Source organism: Fukomys damarensis, unplaced genomic scaffold, assembly GCF_012274545.1.
Source record: "Fukomys damarensis isolate Sample0158 unplaced genomic scaffold, DMR_v1.0_HiC HiC_scaffold_10, whole genome shotgun sequence".
NCBI lineage: Eukaryota > Metazoa > Chordata > Mammalia > Rodentia > Bathyergidae > Fukomys > Fukomys damarensis.
This window is the reverse complement of record NW_022900922.1, coordinates 29,436,719-29,447,344: the sequence shown is the minus strand read 5'-3', so window position 1 is coordinate 29,447,344 and position 10,626 is coordinate 29,436,719. Positions and strand designations below refer to the sequence as shown.

Below are 10,626 nucleotides of genomic sequence, written 5' to 3'. Positions count from 1 at the left end.
GACTGGTCATCACTTAAGAGTCCATTTTAGTTGTATGATATTTTTCAATCTTGGATCTTTATAAAATATTAAACTTAAAAATATTCTTTTCCTTGTTATTAGGTATGTTTATTGTTGAGGTCCAGAATAGTACATTCAATAGGCAAACAATACTGCTTTTTATGGTGTCAGATAATGCCTTATTCTTAGTGTTAAATACAGTTAAGAAATTATTCCCTTTAATTGTATTACAAGAACAACAAACAAAAGGCCTTGTGTCGGGGGAGATCTTTGAAGCTTTCCTAAGCAGGCTTGGGATACAAGGCAAATCCTTGACTTCTCTTATGGAAGAGTACCAGGCTAAGCGTCCTTGCTTGCCTCAGAGAAAGACTTGGAAAGAGCGCCATGATGAAAATTTCTCCCCTCACCCTTTATATTATTGCATCCTTGTAGTCTCACTTCAGTAAGCTCACTTTGGCAAAGTGTGTCTTTTAATATAGAAATATCTTCTGAGCAAGTTAAGCTTTTTAATTTTTAACACACTTATTATAAAATAAATTAAAGCTATTCGGAAGTGACAATCTTATGGTAAAGCAGTATTTCTCTGAAAGCTGAAAGAAAAAACTGTTTAAAAGGCAAGCTTTATCTGTTTTCCTTAATCACTAGTGTCTGACTCTTACACCGTTAGGAAGGCTGCATGGTATTTTAACACATGTTGTAAAGTACATAGATCAGATGTCTCTTCTTTGAAATAACTTCAAATTATTTGAGTTAATTCTGTATGCCAGATGTTATGAGTATGGCAAGATAAAGCTTGTTTTCCATATTCCCTCCTTCCTTTTTAAATTAAACTTTTTATTTTGATGTAATTGTAGCATTTACATTCAGCAGTTAAGGAATAATACATAGCCTTTATACCATTTATCCAGTTTACCCAATGGGAATTCCTTGAAAAACCACAATGTAACATCATAAGTAGGATATTGACATTGATACAATGTGCCATCCTTATTCAGACTTCAGCAGTATTACGTGTATATTGACACTGACTTGTGTGTGTCTTTAGTTCCAGACAGTTGTATCACTCATCTGCATACCCACCATCATAGCCTCACTACACAGCAGTCCCATTGCCACAAAGATCTCTTCTGTTGCCCTTCTGTAACAACACCTCTCTAATTTTTAAGACAATTTTTGTTAACTTTCTGTCACTTATGATCTTGACTTGTTTTAAATTTATATTCGTGTTTTAATTTTTTTTACATAAATAGTGGTTTAATGACCCATATATGATGAAACCCATGAAGTGTTTCCTCTACCCTCCTACAGAATAATTCAGTGACCAGATACGTGTTTTTTCCACAGCAGGCAGTTCTCCAGAACACCAGCTTGATTGCTGGATTCAGTCATCAGATTTCACAAATTTGGGCCTCAGTCCCACGGGGCTGTTTCTTCTTCAGATGCCATTCTAGTCCGAATCTCTGTAAATAGAGATTCCTGTGCCCCTCCCATGGGCTTTGAAAATGTTCTATAATGGCTCTCAGGAGACCACTCATTTGCTCTTACCCATTTATTATAAAGGACACAACTTGGAAACCTGCAGGTGAAAGACATGCATGGGACAGGGCTGACAGGATGGGAGTTAAGGAGGTGCTATGTCTTCTGTGCACATCGGCCTTGTGGTACCAGTGTGTGCTGAGTGACCCAGAGCACACCAGACTTAGTAGTTCATGAGTTCCTACGGGCCCAGTCTCCAGCCACTCCTTCCTTTCTAGAGGTTGACAATGGGCTGACAGCTCCAGCCCTGTACTCACTGGGTCTTCTTGGTGCCCAGTCCAGTGCTGAGGCTGTAGAGGAGCCCTCACCTTGTCACTTCATTAGCATAAACTCTGTCATCGGAAGACTCATTATAAATAAGGAAAACGCCTCTGACTGTCAGGAAAGTGTAAAGACATTCTCTGCTGGGAACCAGGGACAAGAGCGACATATATTTCTGTAACACAGCATAGAAGTTACCATTTTATTTTATTTATTTATTTTTTTGGTACCGGGGATCGAACTTGGGTCTTTGCGCTTGCAAGGCAGGCAGCAGAACCACTGAGCTCAATCCCCGGCCCGAAGTTATCATTTTAAGTGTTTGATAAATGTTGTGTATATTCTCATTGTTTTTGCAGCAGATCTCCAAATCCTTTAAAGCTTGCACAACTGAAACTCTGGTCCTTTTAGATCCAACAGCTCCCCATTCTCACCTCTGCAGCTCCTACAGCTAATATTCTGGCTTCATGTTTGGATGAATTTATTTTAATTCATTTTTGTGCTTTTTAATGACTACCTTACTGACTTTTACACTGGACAGAGTGACCCATTAGGACATAGCAGATGAGATTGTAGAGTGCATTATAGAGTGTTTGTATACCAGGAATAATCCTCTAGGGGACAAGTATGCATTTTTGGAGTCCATTCTTTCAGTTATAAGTAACAGAAACCTTACTTGAGCCTGTTTAAATAAAAAGAGGGATTTTTGTTGTAAGTAAACTGAGATGCTGTGTTGTATGTAAGGGGCGCAATGTAACAGGCCTTAGAAATCACTAGAATAAGGGATTTGGCTGCTACTAGTCTTTGGTGGATTCATTTTTCCTTTTTTTCCTGCATTGTGGCTTTCATAGTATGATGAAGAGATGGCTTCCGCTTTAGCTACCCAAAGGCTAAGGAGACTCAGTTGGTCCCAATCTAAAATTCTCAGGGGAAGAGAATGATAGGCCCAGCATGGAATAATTACTGGGCTATTGTCCATCACAAGTATGGCAGGAAGAAGGAGGCTCTGTAGGAATTCCCATCAGTATCAATGGGAAATCTGGGGATTGACTGGGAGACAGGAGGATACCTGAGCAAACAGAATGAATGCTAGAGGGACACTGAAAGTAGTGCTTGTCCATTGTTAATGAACTGAAACATCAGTGAACAGATGATTGAGGACATGCTGAACGAAAGAATGTAGTTGCAAAAGTTATGGGAAGCACTGTTAGGATGACCAGAGGCAAAATAAGTAAAAACACCTGTAGTGTGCTAGGTGGAGGGCCACAAGGGGAATTGCACGGAAATCTTAAAGTCATAACAGATAAAAATCATTGATCTCTGAAATGAATTAGGCAATGTTTTTAAAAACATCGTAACCCTGCTCTTTAGTGTAAAAAGAAAGTTTATATCAAATGGAAATAAATTAACTTTTATAGTTAGTTCCAAGAGGTTTGCAGGTGAATAGGGTTTAGGCGACGATGGATGGAGATAGCTGAACAGTGGGGACATGCAGAGGAAGTTAGAATGTGGCCTTAGCCTTCTGAGATTGTGGAGAGAATCATCAACACTAGTGCTGAGGATGATGTCGGTGGCGACTCACTAGTACCCCTTCGTGTCGGTCCTGTGCTAGGCATGCCAGATGCGGTCTCTCACTTAACCTTCCCCTAATCCCGGATGCTCCCTGCTGTTCACTGGATTTTCCAAGGTGGATCCCAGTGGACTGATTAACACTCCGCTTTTCCTTTCAGAGATGTGGTACTGGATCTTTCTCTGGGCTCTCTTCTCCTCCCTGTTTGTCCATGGTGCTGCGGGGGTGTTGATGTTTGTGATGCTGCAGAGGCACAGGCACGGAAGAGTGATCTCCGTCATCGCTATCAGCGTCGGCTTTCTGGCCTCTGTCACCGGAGCGATGATTACTAGTGAGTTGACTTGATTTCGCTAAGGACACAGTTTTTTATGCACTGTTCTTACTGTCTTATAAATGTAACATTAGTGTCATCTTTCATGTGAAATATTCTTCAGTATGTTACAACTGTCACCTCTATGGTAAAGGTGATGATTTACTCATTGAACAGTATTTGTCACTATGCAAGGTTTTGTGGGAAATAGAAAAATCTGGAAATCCACTGGGAAAATTTATCCTACAGTGAATGTATTTTTTGCTTTTAAAGTTGCTTACTATCTAATGAAGAAAGGTAGGTACCAAAATGTAACTGTCATTTAAAAAGTGAAGGTATAGCCCTTAGGTCCTTTGTGTCATCTTTCTGTGATGACAAAACATAATTGCAGTTCTTTTATACACAAATTGTGATGACACACGTCTTTCTGGCCTGCTAGAACTGAGGGTCCTCCAATGATCTGCAAGTGTTCTGCTGCTGCCCTTTGTACTTTCCTACAGGTCTCCGGGTCTGTTCCCCTCATGTTTTCTCCTCTTGACTTAAACTCAGGCCCCAGCTCCCGGCTTGCCTTCACGGAGTTAGCCCGGGTTTCTGCAGCTGCTACTTGAGCAGAGCTTAGATGTGTCCTCCTGAGAAGGAGAGGACCACAGCTGCGCTCTCAACATGGCTGTGCAGCAGCTGTTCCTTCTCTGTGCTGCTACTCACTCTGTCCCCACACTGAGCAACAGAGGCTTCCATTGCATTTGCTTCTGGCCTGTTTCCATATGTCTGGGCAGCTCACTGCTGCCCTGCTGTTTTGGGCTCTCCATGAAGGGCTTCTTCCTTTTTGTGAATTGTTGCCCCAGAATTAAGGGGAAGACTTTATCTTCATAGTTTAAGGGCCTCCCTCCTTCGCCTGATCCAAGTGATTGATGATTGATTCCTCTTGCCATGAGAGGAAAGTCTTCTGGGTACGTCCCCTGGCACTAAGAGGATGATTATAAAATACTTGCAGGGAAAAAAGAATATGTCTTTTCTCATCCTTTCATTATTTGCTATTTGGATTTTCTGTGCTATCTTCTATTGAGTTTTTGTACGTGCTTTTGTTCTGTCTGCATTTAGTTTAGTACTGCCTCATTCTGTGATAGTTGAGGCTTAAAATAAAGACTCAGGTTTAGCTGAAGCTCATGATATACATAATGAGACATAGGGGATTCAGCTGAAAAGAGAATGGAACCAGATCCTTGAGGGTCTTGGGGGACCAGCCAGAAGGTTTGGACTTTTATTTTGCAGGCCATGGAAAATAAGTGGGTATTTTTGAATGGGATGGGAAAGAGACAGAGCAGTTCAATGGGAAAATCTGTTTTATGGTTGAACATAGAATATGTTTAAAGAACCAAGAGAATACTCAGAAAGAGTAGGGATTTTGTCTATATCACCACTGTACTTCCAATAATAAAACAGTACAGAAGAGAATAGATGCCTAAAGTGTACTGTTGGGATGAATGAAGAGAATAATAAAGAATAAAGGAAAGAATGGCAAGAGGCAAGAAAGGAAAAATACAGGAGAAGAAAGAGGAACTGGGAGGTATTAATAAGCTTCTAAGCTTGAGACCCGGAGCTGATCTAGAGTAATGGCTGTGGGTTGAAAAGGAAGGAGTTGGTGTAAGAGCTGTGACAGAGGACAACAAATCCAAATCAGTTATTATTCACTGTGGTGGCATTGAGAGAGAGGGGAAAGGGCTGCCTTTGTTGGCAACTGCTGGAACCACACACAGAGGAGGGACGGCGTAGGAACAGCTTGCCCGCATTCACATTTTTTGTAAAACTTTGAAGAGTGTGTGAGAAATGTAATTTACTTCCATTTATTTCTAATGACACATACACATACATGCACATATCCCACTTTAAATTCAGTCAAGAATAAAATAAGCCAGTGATTTTATTTATTTTTTTTTTCTCCTCATTGAGTTTATTGGTACATTCTAGGTATACACAGTTATAGTCATTATTGGGATCTTGTACCTCTACATGACAGGTCTTGGTTCTCATATTTTCCTCTTATCCCTGCCCTCCCTTCACCCCCTTTTCCCCTCCCCATTTACAAACACTTTATTTCCATTTTTTCATTTTCTCCTATTTTTTTCCTTTCCCTTAAGCCAGTGATTTTAGAAACTGCCTTGTTACAATTTAAACTCTTTGAAAATATGTATCTGACACAATTTCAAGGAAAATTCATGCCTACATTAATAAAATATTTAAATTTTTCTCACTAATTTTATGACTTGAAAAGACTTGAATTAAAACTAGTAAACATGAATTTAGAGTTAGTGTGTATATTTATTTTCTGGTAATGGTGATCAAACTTTGGACCTTGCACTTGCAAGGCAGGTGTCGGCACCACTGAGCTAAATCCACGGATGGCCCTGTATTTATTTTCTTTAAGCAAATTGTGAGTTTTGGGTCACTTGGAGCTGTCTACTCATATTAGTCTGCATGTCTATAGATACAGATTAGCTATCTATTCATTCAGCAAACAACTGTGAGTATTCAATAAGATGCTAATTGAATCAGTTTGGTACTTATCTGTTATATTTGCTGCTTCTGGGGTTTTATTTCTAAAAGAGAGTGATCTTGTGCTTGCTTCAGCAGCACGTACACTAAAAGAGAGTGATCTTTTTTTACCTTTGGTTTATATTGGTGATTCATGTCAGAAGTGATATAAACTGAGTTCCTTTCTATCGTGTCTAACCATTAGCGCTTTCATTTCAGCCGGACTGCACATGTACATTGACATCTCATCATTGGCTTACTTACATTTCTCTGTGTACTAATGAGGAGCAGCATCGCTTCCTATGCTTGTTGTATATTTAGATTTTCTTTTCTGCACTTTGCTTCTTTAAATTCTGTGATTCTCTTTGAATGCTTTTGTTTCCTTATTAAATTACAGGTGTTTCTCATGTATTATAGATTGTTCTCTTGTTGGACTTGGACTTTGCAAGTAACTCTTTCAGTATTTGATCAGTTATTTTCATCCATGGTGTCATTTATTGAGTAAAAATGCTTCATTTCAGGGTAATCAGTTTAAAGAGTTTTTTTTTTTCCTTATTTTTTTTTCCTAATTAGGACTCCGTTTAAGAAGTTATTTCTCATATCAAGGTCAAAAGATACCCTGATATATTTTCTTCTGTTTTATGTTTTATATTAGGTTCTTTATCTAGATCTGGAGTTAGCAAACATTTTCTTAAAGGGCCAGATTGTAAATATTTTAGACTTTCTGGGCCAATGGTCTCTATCACAACTGTTCATTTCTGCCGCTGTGGCACAAAAGCAGACAGAGGCATACAAAAGGATAGGCAGAGCTTGTGCCAATAAAAATGTTTTCTTGCCAAAACAGACCACCCACAGTTCAACCCCAGTTCAGAGTCTTCCTTTGTCTAAGTATTAGGATTCCAGGTGGGATTTTTTCCACTCCCACATAGTAAGTCAAGCTTTAGCACACCACCCATTAAAAACTTCCTCACTTCCTGGTTGATTCTGAAGTGCTATCGTTTTGTGCAGTGCACTCTCAAGGCTCAGGGCTCTGTGTCTGAACTATTCGGATTTGTTGGTCTTCTGTCACAGCAGCCCAGTGTTGTCATAGGCCTGTGGTTCTGTAGTAAGGCTTCTATCTGTTGGGTAGGCCCTCACTGTTACTTTTCTTCTCACATTTAACATAGCTAGCCTTGGATCTTTAGTCTGTCCTGTACATTTTAGAATAAATCTACTCAGTCCCCCAAAAGTATGAGTTATAATTTTAATTCAGATATAAGTGAATATAGATATTAATTTGGGACTCACTGGCATGTTAAAGTATACCACCTATGAACATGTAAAGTATCTTCACTTACTGAGATCATCTTTGTGTTTTATTAGTGTTTAAAGTGTTTTTCTTATAAGAGATTTATATATGTTTTTGACAGTTAATTCCTGAATACTTCCAACTATTGTATGTGGCATGTTTTTAATTATATTTTTTAGACTTATTGATATGGAGGTTTACTATAACTTTTATAAGTTGTCTTTATGGAAGATTAATAAAAAACTAGCTATTTGGAGAGATGAGATAAATAGATGGCTGGTAAACTATAAAGACAGAGAGGTAAACTATAGACTATAGTAGAAGAAATAACTACTTTTCAATAATAAAGATGAAAGAATTATAATAATGAAATACATTTATGAACAATAATATATTCCTAAATGTAAAACATCAAAATTAGCCTGTGGAAAATATTAATAGAACAATAATTATTTTTTTTTAATTTTTTTTTCTTTTTATTGAGGTTATTGGTACAATCTAGGTATACAATACAATTACATTCATCATTGGGATTCTGTACCTTTACATAATAGGTCTTGATTCTCATTTTTCCCCTTGTCCCTGCCCTCTCTTCACCCCCCCTCCCCTCCCCATTTACAAACATTTTATTTCCATTTTTTCAGTTTCTCATATTTTTTTCCTCTCCCTTATTACCTCTCCCCCACCCTTCCCACTTTCCTTACACCTTTAGCCCTTTACTTCCTATTTCACATTATTAATTGTCTCATTAGGATCCTGTGTACTTTTATAGTTTTTCACACCAAAGAAACTATTCAGTATTTCAGTTAAAGAAATCTCTGTATGAACATTAAAAATAGGGAATCCTAAAATAAAACTAAAAAGGAAAGTAAAAGAGAAAAGGCAATGATGTAACATCAAAATAATCCTTAATTCTGGAGATGAAAATGGTCCCTGAACATATTTAAATTGCTTCTCGCTCTTATAGTCTTATCTTATTCTTTTTTTCATTATTTAGAGAATACTTTATTAGTTTCTGTAATCAAACCCACGTAGATATGACCTTACATATTTAGTATGATGTGTTACCCCTGTACACATGAAAAAAAAAAAAAATAAAAATAAATTAACATTTCTAGACCAATATGGTTGTCCATTTCTGTACAATGCCAAGTCAACACAGTAAATTGGGATGACTTTTTCCAAAGTTGGCAGCACCGTTAAAGTTTCCCAAAATTCAATTTATATATGTGTGTGTGTGTGTGTGTGTGTGTGTGTGTGTATATATATGTATAAAGACTATTAATAGTATGTTATGCATCGGTAGCAGCAACAGCTTTTCCAGGTTCTGCAGTCATCTGAACAAAATTATAGACATTCAGCACATTCCATTAAAAAAAAAAAAAAACAAAGAAAAGAATAATATCCAGACAACAGCAAAGTTCTGTTGCTGTTGTGGTACCTGGCACCATTTTTTCTATTAGCCTCTTAATCATCATCTGGAAAGAGAACATTCTAGAGTAATATCATTAAATGTAGCTCTGATAAAGCACGGTCCCTACTATGTATCATAAAGCAGGTACTAGATATTTTACATTCATAGAGGTATGATACAGTACTGTCCTACATCAATAATACTAGATTCAGTTTTGGTTTGAAATTTACTTTGTCTGCAAATAAGATTGCTACCCCTGTTTTTTTCTGGGCTCCTGTCACATGGAGAATTGTTTTCTATCTTTTCACTTTCAGTCTATGGGCTTCTTTTTGCACTAGGTGTGTTTCTTGTATACAACATATTGTTGGATTTTGCTTCTTATTCCATTTTGCCAGTCTATTTCTCTTGATTGGTGAGTTGAGGCCATTGACATTGCTGGTTATAACTGATATGTACTGACTTATTATTGACATGTTATTGGCCTTTTGTTGACTCTTTTTACTTTTTCACCTTCTCCTTTTAATTTCTTGCCTTGCCTATTTGATTTGCTCTGTTGGGCCTCATGGTGTTGTTGCCTTCATTGTCTTTTTCTAGGATCTTGTTTAGAATTGCTTGTAGTGCTGGTTTGGTATTCATGTAGTTTCTCAGGTGTTCTTTGTCGTGGAAGTGTCTTATTTCCCCATCCATTTTGAAAGAGAGTTTTGCTGGATACATCAGTCTAGGTTGGAGGTTGTTCTCTTTTAGTACTTGAAATATCTCATTCCAGGCTCTCCTTGCCCCAAGGGTTTGTGTTGAAAAGTCTGCTGTGATTCTGATGGGCTTTCCTTTGTATGTGATTTGTTTCTTTTCTCTTACTGCTTGTAGTATTTTGTTCTTCTGTTGGGTTTCTGGGATCTTGATTATTATATGTCTAGGTGTAGATTTTTTTTGATTGTAGCTAGTTGGGGTCCTATATGCCTCAGTTATCTGAATGTCAAATTCTTCCCCTCTGTTTGGGAAGTTTTCTGTCATTAATTCTGCAAACAGCTTTTTTAAGTCATTTGTATTTTCTCCTGCTACTTCATGTATTCCTATCAGTCTTATGTTATTCTTCTTTGCATCATCTAGGAGTTGTTGGATCGATTTCTCATGATCTCTTACTGTTTTTAAGAGACCTCTCTTTTCATGGTCACTGACTGCAATCTTATCTTCTATATCTGAGAGCCTATCTTCGCATTCTTTTATTCTGTTGCGTACACTTTCAATAGAGTGTTTAATCTCCTGGATATCTGTTTGAATCTGTTTTATGGATTCCATTTCTTTCCTATGTTGGGCGTTTATTTTTTCCATTTCTTTCTTATGCTGTGCCTTCATGCCTCCTATCATGGTCCTGAGCTCATCTATTTTTTTGTCAGTTTCTGCTCTAGAGTCTCGAATCACGACTTCCATTTTGCTCACTATCTCTATGGTTATCTGGGAAATTATTTCTGTTTTGAATTTTTCTAGAGCCTGATTGATCTGTTTTGTTACTTCCTGTGCTTTGAGTTCAGGGTGTCCTGGTGGTTCACTATCGGCCTTTTCATCCTCATTTGCCCTACTGTTTGCCATTGGTGAACTGGAAGTCTGTCCTTGTGTCTTGCTTAAGTGTTTTCTCATTTTAATTTTTGTTGTCGGACTGTCCTTGGTTTAATCTCTGGATTATCACCCAAATCTTCCTGATATAGTTGCACCCTAGCTTC

At 37.8% G+C, this 10,626-nt stretch overlaps 1 protein-coding gene across 6 annotated transcripts in view; it reads left to right on the top strand.

Annotated features, from left to right (window-relative positions):
- Tmem170b (transmembrane protein 170B) overlaps positions 1–10,626 on the top strand; it is a 133,576-nt gene that overhangs the window by 114,094 nt on the left and 8,856 nt on the right. For all 6 annotated transcript variants that reach the window (XM_033761917.1, XM_033761919.1, XM_033761918.1 and 3 more), the window contains one exon: positions 3,525–3,695. In XM_033761917.1, coding sequence (XP_033617808.1) covers positions 3,525–3,695 — 171 coding nt within the window. The remainder of the gene's footprint in view (positions 1–3,524; positions 3,696–10,626) is intronic.